The sequence below is a fragment of the Parus major genome, chromosome 4 (genome assembly GCF_001522545.3).
Source record: "Parus major isolate Abel chromosome 4, Parus_major1.1, whole genome shotgun sequence".
Classification (NCBI taxonomy): domain Eukaryota; kingdom Metazoa; phylum Chordata; class Aves; order Passeriformes; family Paridae; genus Parus; species Parus major.
In genome coordinates, this window is record NC_031771.1 from 15,896,944 (window position 1) to 15,918,671 (window position 21,728).

Here is a 21,728-nt window from a genome sequence, read left to right on the forward strand (position 1 = left end):
TGCTTTATCCCACTGCCTGCTGGCTCTTTCCACGACCTCTTCCACTGGAGGTTGGTTCAAGCATGAATTAACCTGCTGTACAAATAAAGGCACAAAATGCTTCAAATTATGACTCCTCATCTGATAAACTCCCCAAATTTAAGGATGTGACATCTACTGCTTGGCAGTGGTGCCACAGTGCATGCATTTGATCTCTTATTGGCAGGACAGCTGGAGTGCTCATCTTCTGAATGCTGACTGCACCAGCAGTCCATATCGTCCTACACCACAAAGGGAGAGGATGCTTTATCTGGATTAACGGGGAAAGGCAAGGAGGATGTGGTACACTGCTCTTAAGTGAACCAAGAAGATGGTCCCAAATAAGTAAAAAAAGCACTAAAACACTGTGAGAGAATTTATTATTTGCTTGGGGAGGGGGGAGGAATATAGGAAGGGTTATCTGAAAATGTTGTGTTGCTTTTTGATGCATTTGGTAATGAATGGTCTTCCTTTGATCTTGTAAAACAATTTCGAGAATCCCCTTGATCCCTATGAAAAGCAGGCAGACCTGGAACTGTCCAAGGACTCCAGTTCAAATAATTTTTTGAATGCCTGACTCCTTCCACTCGTTCATGCTTCTCATGGATTCCTGATGATATCTGTAATGGAAATTGCATGTGACATGTCTTTCACACTCATGGGCTTATCAAGGTAAAGCTGACAAGTTCTCTTTTCTCAGCCTCTGACTCTACATGACAACCTGTAGTAAGCCTTGGCAACTTCCAGACAGATGACTACTTCTGTTTTGCACAAGACCAGAGATGTTTTGTTGCAGCGATAAAGTGCGTGTCACTGAGTGCTGGGGTTAAGTGCTGCTCAAAATACGCCAAAAGCAATGGGGAGCTGGCACAAGAAATGATGAAAGGGAAAAAAGGAACTTGAGGCTAGACCCGAGGACTGTGAAGAACTTGGTCACTTTACTGGGAGAACAGCTCAAATTTAAGTCAGTGTACAAGCTTTGGATGATAGACAAAGGTGAATTCACATAGATTTCTTAGGATACAACCATGTGCCCTGTCTACCTGCTTCCCAAAGTTTTAGATGGCTTTTCTAAGTACTGTAAATAATTTGGACACAGAAATCTGTGCTCAGAATCTCTGAGACAGCAATTCAACATTATGTATAGGTTGTCTAAAAACCTTTCTGTGTATTTGGGTTGTTGCTTCTAAGCACTGTAGAAAGAGGTTAAAAGGATTTCTCAATTTGTGGGCAGTTCTTTTTCATAAATACCTGTCCTTCCTATCCCATCTTTATCTCAGATAATGTTCATTAAAGCACAGCTCCCCTTCCTTTATCAACACTGAAGTAGACACTCTCTTAAATATTATTTGAAGAAAATCTGGTTTCACTGAGTATTATGACAAAGTCTTCTTACTCATTTGTTTCATTCTTTCATTTTGGGTAGTTTACATCAAATAAGTGTAAAGATATTTTCTTTATGACCAAAAATAACTCAAATACCTCCTCATACGGGAATGTACAGAGACAAAAAGTCCTAATTTGTAAGATTAACTTTATAAGACCCACTAGCAAATGTGAGATGTTTGCAGATGGTGTTGATAAAAAGCAAAAGTGCCAGGATAAGCAGAAAGGATAGAAATAAATGAGGTAGAAAGGACATTCTAACTATACCAAAATAGCCTTCAAAGATCAAGAGGTTGCAGCTGAGACAAATGAATAATGGTGGAAGCACAAGTTGCTGATGCAAAACCAGAAGAGAAATGATGGCTACAGAGGTGACAATGGCCTTCCCCTAAATTCACCAGTTTATGTGGCCTCTGTTAGAGCAGATTCAGCCTGCAATCTGTTGTTTTTATTCCCATGCCAATATTAACTCTAGGGCAGAGGTGGACACTGACTTTTCAGATGGGGCACGGGGACAGTGGTCAGAGCAAAGCCAGCAGTGTTCCTCCTGCCCTACACTAACCTGCAACCCACCAGGTGCTTGCTCTTATTCTGCACAGCCCGTTTCAGAAGTAGTACTCAAGGACTAAATTTCCACTTAATTTAATTGAGAAAGGCTGTAGGGCTTTACTGCTATCATTGTTTAGCAGTTATTTTTCCTGAAGCTGCAATTATCACTGCCAATGCAATTCAGTGGGTAATGGAGGAAGTCAGGACAGTATACGCTTCACAACCTCTCAGGTGCTACCTACCCATGACACTTATTTATGAGGCTCCCACTCTGCTCTCAGTTTTTTCAGGAAAAATAAAAAGCATGAGCTCTCCCTGAACATCCAGCTCATCTTTTACCCGTGAATTTGAAGAAGTAGGGAAGGAGTGCTGGGGGAGGAGGGGAAGAAATTCACAAAGTTAAACAAGGATAATTAGAGAACAAAGGCAAGAAGTCTGCCCTTGCTAATTTAGACCTTGAGGAGCTGATGAAGCGTCGAAGTAAAAGACAATTAAAGTCATGGCCAGGAAAGACTTTTGGCAACTGCACTGTGGACCAGATAAAGCTTTTGTAAGAAATAATGTTGGGATTTTGGCTTTGGTAAATACAAGGGTCACTTGGCACTCAGTAATTTGCACTGCGGTGCTTCCAGTTTCCCCCTTGAGGTTCTCCTTCAGAACCTGGATCCCAGCCCTTGAACAGAAGGTGCTCCTATGACAGTCAGCCACTCTCTACATATTTCACCCCAGTCCCTGAAATGTTTTAACTTCAGGTCCATTCAGGTCATTTACATTTTTTCATTAAGATTCTGCTGGTAAAGAGCTGACAAATGTTTCAATGTTTTCTTCTTGAAGAGTCACAAAATCCAACAGACTACCAAGTTGTTTCTACCTGTGGTCTGTAACCATCTGCAGCATTCACTGATGTATGTATAATCATCCAGAGAGAAGCAGCATATGTGACAACATTTAATACTCATTACTAAACTCAAATAGACCACTGGAGAATGTTATTTTGATGTGAAGTTGAATTATAATTTTATTACTCAACGGACATAAACTAATTTCCACCTACAGTTTAGCCAAACAGAAGGTAGCATTGTTTAGTTTCAGTAGCAATTCATTGCTTCTTTTGAACTGAAAGGACAGAATAAAACCCTGCACCACCCACGAACACATGCAATGAGCAAACCTGCTACAAATCTTCTAGAAGGAAGAATAAAATACTGGGCAAGGAAAATTTGTCCCTCTTGCAAGAAAAGGCTCAGTAGGACAAAGGCAAGTTTCTCTACCAAATTTATTGAAATAATAAAAAAGTAATGAATTATCCAGGCAAACTTCTGGGATTAAAATTGCAAAATACAGGGCTTTCTTGATGTAATTATTTTGTATGCCCTGCTTATTCCTACTCAATACTACAGTGTTAGATTTCTTTAATCAATTAAACAGGTACATTCATGATGCAGAACAAATTAAGTGGAACAACTTTGGACAGGATTTGCATGTGGATTTCTCTTGCCTTCAGCCTGCAGTGTGCTATGCAAGTGTGCCATCAAGTGGTACAGAGAGAAAGAACTCGGCAAAGAACTCATCACCTTAAGGACAGGAGACCGAGTGTCCCCTGATATGCCACCCTTTTATCTGTAAATAATCAGGGACAAATATTCACGTGCCACCGTAAAACTAAATGGGAAAGAGCTGTATGGCTGGGGTTTCTGGGCACCTGGCTACAGAGACAAATAACTATGATTCCAAAGCCTCTGAGGCTCCTGTAACAGGCTTGTATGACAAGCCTGAGTCTTGTTTTTGAGTTTTTTTGTTTTGAGTTTTTGAGTCTGCCAAAGGCCCTAATCACCACCCAGTGAGGTGTACATCCCACATCAGTGAACAAAGCAGCCCTTGAATGACCCTTCTGAAGAACTGGTGAGCAGCATGGCTTGTTCAGACAGATGATGCTGGTTTCAATGCAGCTCAATTCAGCCCAGAAGGGAAAGTGTCGGTGCCACCTAGGACCTGCTGATAGTGCCTGCCTGGTGCAAGACCTGTGCATTCATGTGGTGACATCAGGAGATTCTCCATCCTTGTCCTTGCACTGCTTTCAGCCATACTGGAGCTGGCTCAGTTTGTCTGATTAGGGTCAAGGTTTAGGCATTAATTTAGGTACATAAAGAAACATTTTTTGTGATTTCTGAGCATTCCACACCCCTTCCATCACCAAGACACCTCAGCATCTCAAACCTGAATGCCATATAACTATGAAAAAAATGTTTTACTGCTTTGTTTTGGGGGGGTTGTTTAACATCCAGCTAATTTGAACACATAAAAGAAGATAGCATGCTTCAAGAGCTGCTAAGGCACCTGGAACTCAGTAAAATCACTAGAAATTACCTGTCACTAAATACCTTTGCTAATATGGTATTAGGTGATCTGTCTCTGAGCATACAAGTACATTGTACAAACCCATTGTTTTCTTGGTGGGTGATATGGTTTTCTAAGTGTGATGGGTGGTATGACCAAGAGCATCTTAAAGCAGATCTTGTATTTCTCAGACTAGCTTGGCTTTGCTTTTACCTCATATATATATTTATCTTGCTTATGAATTACCGTTGAATTTGGAACTGAGCATCAAATATTACCCCATGCACTTTTTTTCTTCCCTCCAGTATCACCTGATGCCCATCACATCTCAACACTGCCTTCTCCCCCCAGTGAGAAACATTTGTATTACAGTGCAACTCTGTGACAGTGTGTGGTTATTGTTGAAACAGACATCTGAAATAATAGAAAAGTACAAGTAAAAAGTGCAAGTAAAAGGAACAATATGAGAAATAACTGAAAGACTGGTTGGAGAGCATCAGTAGCTTGTGATTAGCAACACAGAGATGTTTGAATCAGGACAACAGTTGGTAATTTCCTAAAAGCAAACAAAACAAACCTTTACAAATCAGCTTGTACTCACTGTGAAAAGTGCTAGGACACATCCAGATTTCCTGTTTTTCACTGACTGTGAAGACTTACACTCAGTACAGTTATCCATGGTCAGCTGAGCTGGGATATCTGTCTGTATTTCTGTTCTCACCCACAGCCCACCTTCCCTGGCAAAAAAGTCACAGGAGCATAAAGGAAGCCCTCATTAACCCATTGAGGACTATGTGTCACACTGGCATGGTGAAATAGCCAGGTGGTCTAATCTCTGTTATCTATAAAACATATTGCACACTGGCAGACCTCCTAAGCTACCAAGGAAGCATGAGTGACAGGGAAAATTCCTCAGAAGACAATGGCAAATAATGAAAGGTGATTTATTAGAAGGTGTATACCAAATTACCTGGGAAAGCAAGGAAAGGAGCACTCTGCTCACTAAAAACATATACACATCTGAAAATGCTCATTATTAAAACTGCAGATATTCTCTCCTCAAGTGCTGTTGGAAAAGTAAATCTGCTGATGCATGGAGGCATGACTAAGACATGGGAGACTTGGAAAGCAGCACATGAAAAGTAGATGTGCTTTAAAGTGATTAAGGAAGGTGAACATCAGAATTTCCCAAACTCTTCCAAGGTGCTGCTTTCCCTGCTCCTGTCTTGCCTTGTCATGCTCCAGTGACTGCAATGCTGGTTCATGGAAAGGGTGACTCGCCCTCTGCTCTTCAGCTCTTCTCTTGTAAGGCACAGGCTTTATTCTTTCCTCTTTAAAAAAGCAAACCTTGAATCACCTTTTCTGTTCCCTACAGTGTGGCTAATGTGCTGCTCAGTCCTGTACACCCAGACTGGCCCAGGCTCGTTTTTGGTAGAATTTGAAGTTTGCTGCTGACAGGTCTGTGTCAAATAAGGGCCATCAAAGCAGAGGGCACCACCAGATATGTGCCTGTGATCTAGCTGTATTTGCTATAAGCCCTATGTTTAGCCTGTAAAAATGAATGAAAATGCTCCAATTCATAGAAAGCAATAATGTATTATTTAACAGAGAAGCTTTCAAGCATCTGTTTACGTGCACAAACCTCCCTCAGGGAAAGCAGGCTGAGTTCAGTGAGACTAATGGTCTCTGTGGAATACAGAGCTACTGTGGAAAGGTTCAGAGGATCAAAGCTAATGGTGTTAGAAATCTCAGTGGCAGAGAAGTATCTCACAGCAGTAGGATGGAAGTTGCCCACCCCTCTTCACTGTCTTAAAAATTATAAAGTTGACTTAGATGACATTTTAATTGAATTTACCTTTTCCTTTCATCTGCTGTTCATGTCTTTTTACTGCAACTTGTAAGACTTCTCAATTTCAACTTTTTTAATTGATTTTCTTATAATTAATTGGACAATTAACTGTAACTTAGTAATTATTTATCAAGTATGCTCATGTGCAAATACCTACAGATCTGAAATATATCCACACTCAATTAATTTAATAAGAAGGCATCACTGTGTTCTTCAATTACATGATATATTTGAAAAACATTTTAGAATTATACTTGTTTTTGCAGTCCCCATAGACTTTTGAAAATGTGTTGTATAATGTGTTCACTGTCATCACAGACCAGTATGCAACAGCTTAATTAATGCTGAAAGGTCTGTAGAACGTCCTTTTCATGTATCCCATGTCTCACCCATGAGCCATAACTGGACTGCTTGCATTCCTAGTGCAATGAGGGTCAGTCATGCTTCATGCTCCTTGGATTCTGCCACTTGATCAGACTGATACCTAGGCTGATCTGTAGCACCGTGTTATCTTGGATTAAATTAATGGCAATAGCTAATCACTGAACGAGCAACTACAAAAGGAATAATTCTACTGCTAATCACCTTGACCTGGATGGTTCTTGTTTCCATGATTCATTCTTTTGTCTTCCCTCTTCATTCATTTATTTGCTGATCCAGAGTACATTAATGTTTCATATAGAGAACCAAGGAACCATATATGCCAGCTCTTGGTCTCATTTTAGCATCCCACACTCCTGTACCCATAATTACTGACTTCTTTTGAATTTATTTTTTCTAATTTATTTTTTTTTAATTTTTTTTTTTCTGCAGCTGCTGTTTTCCTCTCTATCACAAGCCACCCAGAGGAAGGTGAAAACATTGAAATAGAAAAATTTTGGAGATCTATGGCCATTTCTGTGATTGGCAATTTTTATTCTTATGGCTGCTTAAGAGGCAAAACATTGAAAATACTTGCCCTGCAGTTATTTGTGAGTACTGTAAAATATTCATTTTCCTGACAAGTTGGAAAGTTCAAAAGGACATTTCCTGTTTGGAAAATTAAGTTGCATCAACATTTAGCAGAAGAAAGCTGCAGGAACCCAAGAGCAAACATAAAGAAAGGAATGTATCACTTCAGAAATCAGGGTTAGAAAGAACTATTCAGGAGCACTTTTGTGTGGGAATCCAGAATGTTTTTACTCATATACTGACCACATATAGTTTTAATGAAAATCCTGTGATGTCATTAGTCTGATTAGGTTGTTTTCAAATATTTCAGTTTTTACACCATGGTCAGTAAATGTTTTTTTGTTTTCCCTTTTTGAAACTTTCCCAGTAGAATATTTTTGAAGGATATTTTTCCCAGTCTGATTTACCTTTGTCACTATTTTCCCTGGTAATCTGACTACCTGAAGAACCAGTTAATCATATCTGTGCTCCTGGTAATTCACTATTCCATTTGCAAAAAGGTGTAGAAAAAGCTCCAAAGAATCCGGTATTGTGTAGGCATAAATTATTCTGAATTATTCTGCAAGTCCTTCTTTTTCAATGTGGTAAATCTCCAGGAAGAAAAAGGGATCCAACCAAGATAGCTCTGCCTTATTTCTAGCATTCTAGAAATAAAAAATGTCTGGATGCTTTAGGAAGATGTATCCCATGAAATCCACAACTCAGGGAAGTAAAGATGTAATGTTTAGTAGCAAGTTACACAATCACAAATTCACAGATTGCTTGGACCACATTGCTCAGTAATTATGCAGTGCTTAGATGCTTTAAAGTCAAAATGGGTTTAGGTAAAAGCAGAAGTAAAGCAAAGCTCAAATGAACTGTGTGTTGTAAAACCTCACTATGCATGATACTCTGGAAAGTAAATAAAAATCAGTGGCAGTATCAGCAGGAGTGCTGTTATGTTTACTCATTGTGTAAACACAGAGAAAGAATTAATAATCTAATCTATCATTTAAAGTTTTATATGCACCCAAGTAAATAAGCCCCAGTCAAACTAGTGTCCCTTCCATTACAAATATGAATAAAATACAATCACCATTTTATCAACAGAAAATGTATTTCCTTATCAACAGAAAATGCATTTCCTTCAGGCAGCCTCTGGCATCTCTCCTAGAAATCATTTTAATTGAAGTTAGAAGATTAAAAGCAATAAAAGAGGAGGTTTTCCTCCCTTTTAAACCTATATCCATTTCCATCTAGGTTTTCATCTTCTTACCAGCACGACAAGTGGTTTTGAGGCTTGATGTAAATGTGATGCAATTTCAGAACTCAAAACAACATAAAACTTTTTTGATAGATTGTCAAATATCAGAAACATATGTGTTATTCCTTATGCTTTTTCAAATGCTGACCTGCTGGCAGAAAATGGAATGATGTCACTTTCCTTACACTTAGATTTGTCATGTACATTAGTCGTAACCCAAGACTGGAAATAGATTGGTACAAGCATCCATTTACAATGTGTGTTCATAATGTAGCTCAAGATAAACATGTTAACACTGAAAAGAACATAATTTTAAAAAATTAGCCTCATGTAGCAAAATGGTTTTTTATAAGTAGTTGAACATAATGCATATATTCCCTTAAAAGTAGCATTCCAAGGATTTATACTTGTGATTATTTTCCTCCTGTTGTGTTGGTTGGCCTTGACTTTCAGTGAGGCTGCCCAAAATGTGCTGAAGGGCTTGCTTGTGTTTTGTTCATTTGTTGTTTCGCTAGAATTTCTCTTTGCTTAGCATAAAAGACAGCTTTAACCTCAATTTATTTATCTAAGGGTTAGGCATGTTTAATGATCTTCAGTTTGACAGCGAAATGATCTGTTACACATGGATAACTTTGAGTACAACAGTCCTGTGCTCACTCTCAGTGGTGTTCATTTCCACTTGAGCCAGTTCCTTTAATTTGTAGAGTGCTGCTCCTTTGACCACCATCAGCTTCACCTCTCTCATGCTCCATTAGCCAGCCAAGTGCAGTGCACTCTGCAGTGATTCTATAAAGTCCCCTCAATCAAAACTTGACTGAACTGCTGCCTTTTGAGAATCAAGTCTCATAACCCTAACCTAAGCCTCTGAATGGTTCAAAAAGGACTGCTTTGGCCTGCATTGTGGGGAAACATCAGCAATTTTACTTCTGGTTGTTTTATTTCTAGGCTTCCTGTAGTTTTGGTGTCTTTCTTATGCCCCTCTACATGTTCCTCTTTCTGAGGGCACTGACAGCCCTCAGCCTCCTCCTGACCCCCTTTGTCTTTAGTTTTCCTGTGTTTTTTTTGTAGGCTTAAGAATGGGAAGAATAGAATTTGCCAGTCCTTGTGGAGTTAGGCTAATAAATGTCATTTATTAGTATCCCCACTGCTTTCTGAATGACTCAGTATTCTTAGCCTAGCTCTCAGGGTTTTCATTTGTCAAGGTCATTACACATTGTTAATTTGCTGAGGGTTTCATCCCACAGGAGCCCCTATTGATTTACTGTAAGATATTAAATGGGTCAATCCCATTATTTTTCACAAACAGCATACAGTTCATTCTCTTCTTTGCCTCAGAACCTTTCCGTACTGTGAAGTTCTGACATCACTGTTGGTCATCCTCAGGATGTATGCCACCAGTATCACATTTAAATAAATTGAGCAGCCTGAAGAAATTTAATGTGAACTGGCTTAATTTGCCAGTTCTTAACTCCTGCTTCTCAAACAGGACTGCCATCAATAAACCAAGTGGCAGTCTGCCATTTCCCTCACTCATCCAAAGGTGCTTGTCTGTATGGATGCCAGCGATCCTGAAACACACTCATCCTTTTTATGACTTCCATACTCAGCAGTACAGACTACCACAGCATTTCAAAGTGTCACAGGCTCTTTTAAAAAGGTTGAATTATGTATTATCACAAAAGAATTCCTGGGAGCTACTACACAGATGTAAGCACAAGTCCAAGAGTTCCATGGAGGGAGCCCAGAGTGCACAAAGCCCAGTGACAAGTGGGTGTGTTGTAAAATGGATGTCAAATGATTGTTTCCAAAATGCTTGCTGGATTCATAAAGATTGGATACCTAAATTTAAAAACATTGGCCTACCCACTACAGTTTTAGCCAAAAATCTATAACCTTAAAATCTGTGGGATTTTTTTGTCAGTATAGATAAACCTCAAGTTTTGCCCAGTGCATCCCTGGCAGTTCATTGCCTGGTAGGTTCTCGTCAAAGATATTTACTGCATTTCCCAGTTAGTTCAAATCAGGAAAAAATGTCCTCTAAGGCACCAGTTTGAAACACTTAGCATGCATGCATCTATCTGACACGCTTCCTAATACATATTAGGAGGATATTCCTTTACTTCTCTAAATTTCCCTTATTTTTTGGACAAAAAGGAGCAGTATGTGCCTGTGGGCCCCCCTCACCTCGTAGAGCAGGGAAGTATGAACAGTGTATCAGTGAGGTTAACCTCCCTCTGTGGGATACCATGTTTTTACACTTTTTTTTTCTTTTCTCTCTTCTCCCATATTTCCTCTGCTTGTCATAACTGTAAGAGGTTCAGCAAATTCTCAGAAGTTTTGCATGGGTATTCGATATATTGTTATTTTCTTGTCCCATTGTTAATGTTTACAATGTATTTTGTATTTGCCAGATTTTATTAAGGTCTTGGCAAATCTGACATTTAGAAGCCCAAGGACTTGCTTCTAACCTCTAACTTTTCTTGCCTTGACTTCTAGAAAAACTGTCAGGCTTCCCTCATTTAAATGTGCTTGTTTTGCAAATACAGAATGTACTGTAGAAGCGGTATTCTCATTTTGTAGACAAATATACCAAAGCCACACCAAATGTTCTAGAGGTGTAGAATAAAAGCTTTCTTTTCTAACTGTAGATAGCTTCATTTAAAATTTCAAATTTCATGTGACTACCTGTTTATTAATTTCAGACTAAATGCAGTAGAATCTGCCTTATACAGGGAAAGATCAGGACTAATTTTGTAGTTACATTTTTATTTTCAATTAGCAAATGTGGAAATGTGTAAAGGTATTATTTCTGATTTCAAGAACTGCTTTCTGAGTTCAGATGCACCCTTAAAACAAATGTAGTACATTTTCTTTTGTGGTTTTGGCTATGGAGGATACATCAGATCACAGACACATCATATTTTATCCGTGTGGGCAGATTTCTGAGAGTTTTGTGAAGAAAAACTGTAGCTATCTACATTTCCCTGTTTCTACAACACTTGTACCCCCATTGTAGAACTCTTTTAAGCTCTGTGGGGCCCAAAGTCCAGGCCCTAGTTTTAAAATCTTCCTGTGGAGAGATTTGCACATAAGACCACAAAATTTCAATGTTGTCTCTAAATGGAGTCCTCTTTTAAGCAGTTTCTGCTACTTACTTTTTTCTTCTATTTGCTCCAGCTTTTTCCCTCTTCTTCACTTTTTGAATGTCTGAAGTTCTTAATCATTTTACCTTTCTTTTTCCAGACACTTCACTGGTGGAAACATATCCAAACTTTCATTCTTCTATAAAAGTTTGAGGAACAGTCTCTGCAAATTATAGTCTGTTTCACACTGGGAATGGAGTGACACCACCCCAGGCAGTGCTCCAGGAAGAACTAAAGCCACCAAATGTTTGAGAACTTTACAAAGCAAAAAGGCAGAGCCAGGGGTATTCACCTGTGCAGCCCATGACTATTATGCTCAGCAATGGATGTTTTTATGGAAATCAGTAGCAAAGATACTTTTAAGCTGGCAGCTAGACAGGTGGGAGTGATGGATTCTCCTGTGGCCTGTTAACACGGCTCTGAATTCAGGCACTGCAGAACTGCATCACCCCACAAGAACATTATGGTGGCTTTGACTCAAAAAGCTACAGTGCCTTTCAGACCTCTGTGTGTAAAGGGGAAGTGCTGCCTACCAGTCCCTTTTCATGATGTACCTCATCCACACACCGGTCACACAGCCAGGGATGAAAAAGAAAAGGTGTCACTTTGGTATCTTTCAATACCTTCATCTGCTTTTGGGTTGTGATATTAAAGCTGGCAGTTCTGGCAGATCTTGATACTCTTTCTCTCTCACCACCATCTGATGCATGCAATTCATACAGGAAGAAGTTTGGGTAGGGGCATTTGTTCAAGATGCAGAGGTCTCTGGGTTAGTATTCTTTTGCATTCTTCTCAGTGTTCTTGCTTAAGATATAAACTGAATGACATGACTTGTTCATGCTGTTTCTAGACACATGAAGAAGTTGTTTAGCCTCTTGCCAGCTAAAAAATGTTCAAGATACCCAGTCTTGAAGAAATACACAAAGTAACATGGTTCTCCCATTTAGCTATGAGCAAGTCAAGGGAAGTACTTGACAAATCCATGGCCTGCTCAAAAATAATGGGCAGAATTTGTACAGGGGTTGGTTTGCTGTGTGTGTTACAACAGTTGACGTAAATACAGCACCTTCTCTTTCATCACCACAAAAGTAAATTTAGAAGAACTAAAAAAACCCCAAAACTTCTAGAATCTTGTTCTTAAACATTAAAAAGATGTGGTTTTTTTCCCTTTGTGCAGGGGAAATTGAAAATCACAGCATTGTGAAGATTAGCACAGCTAAAACAGATAATCCTCACACCAGTCCTGCTGGCAACTCCTTCAGTAATTTTGGGAGCCAAATGTGAGGCCTGCCAAGAGCACACAGAAATCCAGCCAGGACGACAGCTCCAGTCCTATATATCCATGCTGGAAAAAACACATTTTGGAGCTTGCTGCCTGTGCTCTGATGCTTGCCAAGCACACCCTAGGAGTGGCCACACATGTGCTGGCTTTCACAACACAGAAACAGAAGAAAAACAGGAGAGCTGTGTGAGTCACAGCCTGAGCAGTGAGGAACATGCTGCCATAGGTTTTTTTCTTCTAGAAAGAACTAGAAAAGACTTCCTGAGAAGTCAAGGTGAGGGTGCACATATTTTGTCTAATGTATAGTAGGAACTCTGGTCTAGACACAGACTGAACACACATAAAACACATTCCCTGTGTTCACTGGTAGCAGACTGACCTTCACAAAGAACAACTGATTTTCTACATGGGGTGAATGGGGTATTTGCCAGCAAGGGACAGGGAACTCCCTCAAGGCAGTGCTGAACTTCAAACCCCACAGCACCCAACACTTCTCAAACCCACCATGGCCCCGCTTGGCCCGGCCCATCTCACCAGACCCCAGCGTGGGAAGCAGGGAAGGAAGTGGCAGTGCAAGGCAAGGAAGAGCTGAAGGAAATGGCAGAGCATGGAAAGTGGCTCCACAGGAGGCTCTGGCAGCCTCACACGGGGTGAGAGCAGCCCTGAGCAGGGGCTGCAGACAGATCCACATGGTGGGTCTGGGCTGAAAATCAGGGGGAAACAAAGAGCAGGGCAAAGGGACAGGTTTTCTTAAAAGAACACCAATACATCCCACAGGCAACAAACGGTGAGAAGAGGATGGTGAATGAGCCAATGATTTCTGCTGATAACCCAGGCTTCTTCAGGACAACAGCCTGACCCAAGGACAGCAGAGCTGCCTCTGGGGAACAACAGACTGACTGAGGAAAACATCAGTGAAATGGTAAGGAGATTAGAAGATACTCTTTTTTTGCCTCTTTTTCAGCAGACTGGCTGGCCATGTGTCTCTCACAGTCTGCCTGTCTTTGGCAGATTGAGTATGCTTATTATTGCACTGGAGCTTTCATGAGATTAGCAAGGTGCTTATGCCCACACAAAGAGTGCTTTATCAACTACATCAACAAAAAAACATCTTTGTAAAGTTTTATTCTATACCCTTGGTTTCAAAAACCTGTACCCAAGCTATAGAAACCAAATCAAAGCAGTGAACTGCAAAACTTTCCTCTTCAGGCACATGAGCAGACCTGTTTTTCATTAAATCTCTTTTCCTGTGTCCAAAAGCAGGATACTGCACACTCTAATCTGCTCCAGATGCTGGAGAAAGGACACCACTTTTGGTCAATGTTGTTGAATCAGTATCAGCCACTAGGAGGGTCATACCCACACAGGAGCATTCCCTGCTCCTTCCAACTCCCTCCACCCCCTTAACTATGAGAACACTTTAAGAATAAGTTGATGATTTCTGACATGAGGGAGCATGCCTGCAAGAAACCACCTACTCTATGAGCAGCAAAGTCAGATCAGGTCAGGCAGGTGAGTTTCCACCCCATATTTCAAGAGAGGACAGGTAAAGGGATCTGCCCATTGATGCAGATCCCAGGGAGAAGCTGTTTCCCCTCCCACAGCAAGGTTACAGCCTCTCAGTTCATTCAAAATAGCTGCAGTTCAACACCTGGATCAGATGTGGACTTGTGGAGCTTCCCTCAGGGCCTGCTTTCCAAAATGTGCCTGCTGGCCTTTCAAAACAAGTCCAACATTTTCTGAACACCAATAAGCCCGAAAGTTCTCCAGGGGCTGTTCTGTCTTCTGCCTTGATCCAATGATCAGATGCGCTATCTGCTGCCCGTGGTTCTTAGGTTTTCCACAAAGGAAGGAGGCTTTTTGGTCCTGTAGGCAGGAGTGCCTGGGATCCGGGCCCCTCTGATGGTACTGATGTAAGGCAAAAGGGGAGGCTCCCGCACCACCAATGCAGTGCCCTTGGGAGTGTAGGCTCGGAGCAGCAATTCCTCTTCCGCGTGAGCCGTCACCGCCACCCAACCTGCACAGCCAGAGAGAATATGGACAGTGAGGAAGTGAAGTCCCTAGGATCAAAACAAGGTTCTGACACAAACTACTGCTTCCCAGAGTGGCTAAAAATCTGAGCTACCCTCCTGTGGTTGCTTGAGAAATATCAAGCTCAAAGGTCACATCCAGCCCCTTCCTAACAGAGGGCAGCACCTGAAGTCATGTTACCCTCCTCAGACATAGCTCTTTCCTGATAAACTTAAGTGGGATGGTGGGAGCTACCAAAACCACAAGAATTAAACTTTCCAATCAATGGCCCTTTCCCTCTCACCTGACAGCTGACAGTGTCACAGCCATTCCTGCTACTGTAGAACCTGTATGGCAGCCAGAGCATGAAGTACTCCAATGCTGCGATTCTGTACTAGCATGCCATTAATCTCCATTATTGGAGGCTGGCACACTTCAGCTGGACAAAGTCATAGCTGCTATGATTTTGTGTTGTTGACAGTCCTGCCCTGAGCAGGAAATACAGCTTCACCCCTTAAGAGGCCTCTTCCCATCAATGTTTCTAGGATGCAGACCCTGCAAAGCAAACTAATGAAGAAATATTAAATTACCTGCAGAGGAAAGCTTGATATCTGCAACTGCCTCAGTGGTACCAATCCCTTTCAGTGTAATGTCCTGAGGGACAAGTGGGGGGAACTCTTTCATTCTCTCTTCCCCACCCATGGGAACCTAAGATTAAAACAGAGGAAAATGATTTAATAGTCAAGAGATTCTTCAGCACTCCTACCTCAAACTGGCAAGCAAGGCACAAGGGAGAATAAAGACATTAAACATTTGTGAGCCAATTAGCAGCTGGACTGAATAACCTCCAGGAGTTATTTGAGGTGTGTCAGAACAGGGTCAGGAACACATCCAGAGGAACCCTGTGGAAGGTGAGCCAAGATGGAGTGTCCACTGCAGGATGCAGCTGGTGTATCAGGCCAGCTGCCTTGATGCGAGTGACAGCACTTGCTCTCCATGTGTACAGGAATGGAATATCACAACAGGGACAGCTCACCCCATCTCCCATCAATCTGCAAGTGCTACACTGAACATTGCCATACCAAGGGAAAAGTCAGACCACCAAGAAGTGAAAATATGTGCAGAAGATCCAGCAGGGAAAGAATAAGAGAAGTAAATTTTTCAACTGCAGTCTGTGCTGAAACCCCAGTCTGCAGGTTTGCCATGGAAAATATCCCTGTTGCTGCCTGCACTTTAAGGCTATTCAAGAACCAAGTATGAGTAAGCAGAGCACTGCAATATTATCAGCCTGAATGCTGGAAACAGACACTCTGCTGAAAACACATCATCTTGACTGCTCTCTCCCAACACACCTGAGCCATGCAGTCTGTGCAAGACTGCTCCACACTGTGCATCTCCACTCACCCACTGCACAAGTCCCAAACTCCTGATACTTGTGGATGTTCCCTGTCAGTTGTACCCCAGACAGGGGTCCTGCCTACCAGCAGCCACAAGTTCCCTCAGCACTTCCCCTTACCTTTAGGAACTCTTGGGCTGTGTGCTTCTCATAGACAGTGTCTGCATTACTCAGTGCAGTAACATGGACTGGCAACAGGTTAGAAGCTAAGACAGAAAACCAGGCAGGTTTTTCTCCCTGAAATAAATACCAAAAGGATGTTAATTATGCTAAGAGAAAAGCAGCCCTGAATTGCTCTCTCCTGCCCCATATCTTTCCTGCATGTTGAAAATCTGCCTGCTTGATGCCCCCTCTCCGTCTGAAAGGTCCTTGCCTCTGCCAAAGACAGCAGCCAGGGTTTATATAAAATTGATTTGAGCTCCTGGGAGAGAAGACCCATAGCTTCACCATCCTGCCTCAAAGAACCCCCAATGCCACATTTACTCCCAGCACAGCTGCTCAGCTCAGGCAAATCATCCAAGAGAGATCTTTGCTCTCATTTCATTCACAAGAACAAACTCAGTGTAGTTATTTAGCTCAAGAGGTGATGGACATCTGGTCTGCTCCTATCACTCTACATTTCTAACACACAGCACTCATTCAACAGTATCTGGTTCCAGCTGCTCTCAAGCTATACAAAATTGTTGGAGCAATTTCAGCAGGCACTCTCATCACATTTCCAGGAAGAGCAAATAATGTCAGAGAGGGGAGAGACCTCTCCAAACACTGAAAGCAGACAGGAATAAGTGCAGGAATTCCTTCAAATTCAAAGGTCTAAGCTGAGGCAGGAGCTTCTGTCATGATCTGAGCACAGCTATCCTCCATGATCTCAGGAGGATACAGATACACAAGACTGACATATCAATGTGCGCTTCCTGCCATACTCGGACAGTTTTTACTTTCCAGAATCCTGCCCCCTCCACCTTCCTGGTTTTCTTCCAGCAGGTCCAAGAGTGTCCTTAGCAAAGCACCAATTCAACATTTTTGTGGTGATCTTGGAAAGCAGACTGAAGCAAAAGAGCCATACACACCCCTAAAACAGGGAAAGCTACTGAAAAAATTATCTAAGACTTATGATAATATCTAATGTTCTTATGAAACTGCCTCTTACAGAGGAAGCATCACAGGAGGTCAACTCCACACAATAAAGGTGTATGGCATGGGATTCTTAATAAATGGAAGAAATGATTGGCAGGGGGGACACACAGCACATCTGAAAAATATTTTTTACAGAAATTAAAATAAACATGGAATTAATTGCCTCCTTGGGGAAGTTCTTCAGAGGTCTGCCAGGAAAGAAAAATGTCTATGCTTTTCCCCTTAGCAGACAGCTTTCACAAAACACAGAATTGAGGAAACCTACCTACTTTCCCTGTTGATTAAGACATTCTCCTCTCTCCCTCATGCTGCCACTTTGTATGTCATTGGAAGCACACTAAACTCAAGATGTTTGTCAGCATTCAAGAGCGAGTCCATTATACACTATGTAATACTGCATGCTGGTAACAAGTAACAAACCTTTCAACTACCCATCCCAAGGCATTCTGACTTCATGCTTCTTGTGATTCAGTAACTGATTCATCATCTCTAAAGCAGCAACTAAATGGTCTGGGAAAGCTACCCAGAAAGCCTTTTATGGCTGGTACTACAGCAAGAGATGAAGCAGCTGCTCCCAAAATCCTTTCTTCCCTTACCTCTAAGTAGTCTATACGTCCCAAAGCTGCTAAAAACAAGACCATTCCTGGCTTGAGAATGAAGGTCCGTGGAACAATGGCATGTGATGGCAAAACCAGCTTTACTTCCTTCTCTGTTAGGAGATTCAAAACCTGCAAAACAGATTGTCATAACTCATTCCACATGTTTCAATGGGGACAACAAAGTTAGTATTGGCATTATATTGATAGAGGAAAAAGACCAAGTAAAACAATGTCAAGAACACCTGACCCAACAGTTCAATTCTGGTTCACACAGTAAGTGAGAAACAAGAAACCCCCCTGCCAAAATCTGCCACAGACAATCTCTTTGTCTTCCACTCAGATTGAACACTGACTACAGGAGCAAAATTTGATCTTAAATTGGCATGGAACTCTCTAAAGGAGAGCATGAGGATAGTCAGAATCAGAAACAGCAGCAACTATTTCTGGATGCAGGAAATATTTTCCACATGTATTCAACTCCAGAAGAAGGGAAGAACACACATAGTCTCAAGTTACAAAACTTGGTCTCTAAGCTGATGCCAGGCTTTATGCTGTCTATCAGAGACCTAAGTGCACGTTATGGTCTGACAAATACATCACTAAACAACTAAGTCTTCCAGTGCTCACAAAAGCAGCACCTGCACTTGAGCTGTAAACTCTCAGCACAGTCCTTGCACTTCATTCTCTTCAGAACCTTCCTGTCTCCCTGTACTATTTAAGCTTCCCCAAAAGATAACCTGCAACTCTGCATGGGTATTAAAACGACCAAAAATCAAAACATGCCTGTTTTGGACATGTGCATTATGTCAGCACTGGCTTCAGTAAAGCATTGCTCTACTGACAAAGGACTGACATATTGCAGCCAGTAGCAGCAACACTGTAGATCCTCCTAGCTTCAGAAGAATGCTTTCTCTAAGATGTGGTTTGGTCATACAGCTCTGGTAATCCTCCTAAGCTCCACCTTTTTCCATAGGTTGGGAGAGCTAAAGAAGTGCCAGCTTCATTGGGTGATGCTGGTGTGAACTTGCTAAGAACACTCTTGCTTATGTCCCTTTGTTCAGAGGTTGTGGAAGCTTGGTGATGCACTCCTGCAGCTCCTTTGCAATGCTGACTGTATTGCATGACGCAGAAATGCAACAGCATTACCACATGAACCCCTCTCAAGTAAATACAAACCTTATCTTAATGTAATTCCCAAACTAAGAGAATCCTAATGCCAGGACTACTGTCCCACTACAGAAACATTCTGCCACAGGCACAGCTAAGGCAGAACAGTCCCCCCAAACCCCGTCACCCCAAAACACAGCACCAGAGACTACCTACACAGTCTTCCTTTACAATTCCTGGAGTGTCAAAACACCACCGAGCATCCTTCACTTCGTTGTGAGTGAACTCCTCCCTTTCCTCATGCTTCTTAGGTGGATCTCTAGGATCTTCATCCATGCTGTAGGAGAGCATGTCAGGGTCAAAGTCAATCTCAGCGCTAGACTTCTGCTGTTGAAATGTTCTTCCAACTCTTCCTGGATTAAAATGAAAGATTTTCCTGGTAATTTACTTATTAACTTGCTTTCCTTCAATCAAACATCTGCCCCTTTCGCATCTTAAAAGAAATGCACATCACTAATATAAAGGTGATAAAGACGCTATATGGCTAGAAAATTGTGTGTTCAAAAGCCAAAATGGCATGAAATCCCTTCCATAATTCTTACTTAGCACTCCTCATGCCCCAAAATCTCAGCAGGGATCAGATCACAGATACTTTGTTATTTCAAATTTATGGTAAAGCTGGCTGCCTTCCTTTTTCAGTGCCTCCAACTGCCAAACACAGAATTATCTGAAAACCAGAGCTATCTTGTGGCAATCCCCTATTTTGAATACATACTAAAATGATACATAACCCCTGTAGCCTGCATCCCAAGAGTGACTTTAAAATTAAACTTATTTTCTTTATTTGGCAACAAGAGATGGCTCATACTGTGATATCCCTGCAAAGTACTAAGCTATCAGAATTTGCCAGCCTCGTTCAGGCAGGAGAGGCATTGCACAGAGGAACCCTCTGCTACTACAGCAGCTAACAGGTATTCAAAAGTAGTAATGATGCTGCTTATGGAGAAGACAGAGGTCTTGCCCCCATTAATCTGGGAGCAAACAATGGTCAAAATCACTTAACCTTTGTGTAATGCAGTGTTTTCATTAGGGGCAGAAAACTAACACCTTTACTCACCCACTAGGTAACCCTGCTTTTTAAGTTGATTAAGGTACTTTTTTTCTTCAATGCTTAGCTGATCTTCTGTTTTTGCTGCCTCTTCTTTTAGCCTCTCCTGCCTTCGGAATATCCTGTCACATGTAGGGTTAATAATTGGGAATTTCAACAGGTTCAGTGTTGTTCCTGGAAAAACAAACAGAAGGCACTTCTGGGTCTCTGACTACCTGATACATTTCAGCTTTGAGGAACAAGATTACAAAAAAAACTGCTTCTCTAACTTTTTGGTGAAATCCACTAACACAAGGTCAGAGGTGGAACTACAGCTGTTCCCAAAAAGTACTAACTTCCCAATCAGGTGACACAAAAAACCACCATCCACCTGCTTATGACCTGCTGTCAGCTAGTTTGAATAAAAGGGTCTCAAAGCTGAGTGGTGCTGACTCAGTACACCTCAGACAAGTCTCAACTTCAGACAGCTTGGTTTGGCCTACAGGTGCTCACCACTCCACCTCCTGGCCTTTCCAGACTGGAGGGCACCTCTGATGGACAGGGACAGGGCAAGGCATGCGCATCAGGTGCCATCCTAACTGGCAGGGGTACACACACACCCACTCTAGTTTACCAAGCCTCTTAGCACTACAGGATGTGCAGCACCCTCAGCACATGCACCCCACTCCTGCTGGCCCAACAAATCACAGAATCAATTAGGTTGGAAAAAGCCTGATCACCACGTCGACTAGACCATGGCACTGAGTGCCACATTCAGGTTCAGTGACTCCATCATCTCCCTAGGCATTCCATTCCAATGTCTAGCCATCCTTTTGGTGAAGAATTCCTGCTAATGTCCAACCCAAAGCTGCCATGGTACATCTTAAAGTTATGTCCCTTTCTCCTGTCACTGGCTGCCACAGAGAAGACTGACTCCCACCTGGCTACAAGTTCTTTTGGGTAGATGCAGAGAGTGATAAGGTCTCTCAAATCCGCTTTTCTCCAGGTTAAACACTTCAGCCACTCCTCGCAGGTGACAATTTGAAGCACGGCACACCTCTGGAGCTTGCTGCCCACCACGGAGGTGCTGAGGGTGGCAGGTACCCCTTTGATGACAGACTGTCCTGCTGCAGGGGTGGCCTAGAGCAGCCTGGAGACCCACAGCTCAGCGTTTTCTGTGCAGCCCACATCCCTCGTTACCCGAGCTACAAAGTGCCGAGTGGTGCCCTGACCTGGCCACGGGGACACGGTGGCCCTGTCGACGATGTCGGGGGCGCGGGACTTGCAGTAGTCGGAGCGCAGCAGGGTGTTGAAGAGAGTGGACTTGCCGGAGTTGGTGGCTCCCAGCAGGTAGACATCTCCTGCGCATTTCCAGGAGCGCTGCAGCCGGCTGACCAGCCCCTCCATGCCGTAGCCGGTCTTGGCGCTCACCAGGCGGATGTCCACCAGCGCGGCTCCCCTCAGCCCGGCCAGGCCGCAGGCCGCCGCCACCCGCTGCCGCAGCCGCCCCAGGTGCCCGCGGCAGTCAGCGGGCAGCAGGTCCACCTTGTTGCCCACCACCAGCACGCCCGCGGCGGGCACGTCGGGGCCCAGCAGCGCCGGCAGCTGCGGCAGCACCGGGTCGGGCAGCTCCA

At 42.5% G+C, this 21,728-nt stretch overlaps 1 protein-coding gene across 1 annotated transcript in view; it reads right to left on the minus strand.

The window, feature by feature from the left end:
- Positions 1-13,863: 13,863 nt before the first annotated feature.
- Positions 13,864-21,728, minus strand: part of NOA1 (nitric oxide associated 1) — an 8,634-nt gene continuing 769 nt past the window's right edge. The window contains exons 2-8 of the mRNA XM_015623642.1: positions 21,327-21,723; positions 20,125-20,289; positions 19,224-19,420; positions 17,898-18,029; positions 16,285-16,401; positions 15,359-15,476; positions 13,864-14,775 (exon numbers count right to left, since the gene is read on the minus strand). Of these exons, the coding sequence (XP_015479128.1) occupies positions 14,570-14,775; positions 15,359-15,476; positions 16,285-16,401; positions 17,898-18,029; positions 19,224-19,420; positions 20,125-20,289; positions 21,327-21,723 (1,332 nt within the window). The 3' untranslated portion in view covers positions 13,864-14,569. The remainder of the gene's footprint in view (positions 14,776-15,358; positions 15,477-16,284; positions 16,402-17,897; positions 18,030-19,223; positions 19,421-20,124; positions 20,290-21,326; positions 21,724-21,728) is intronic.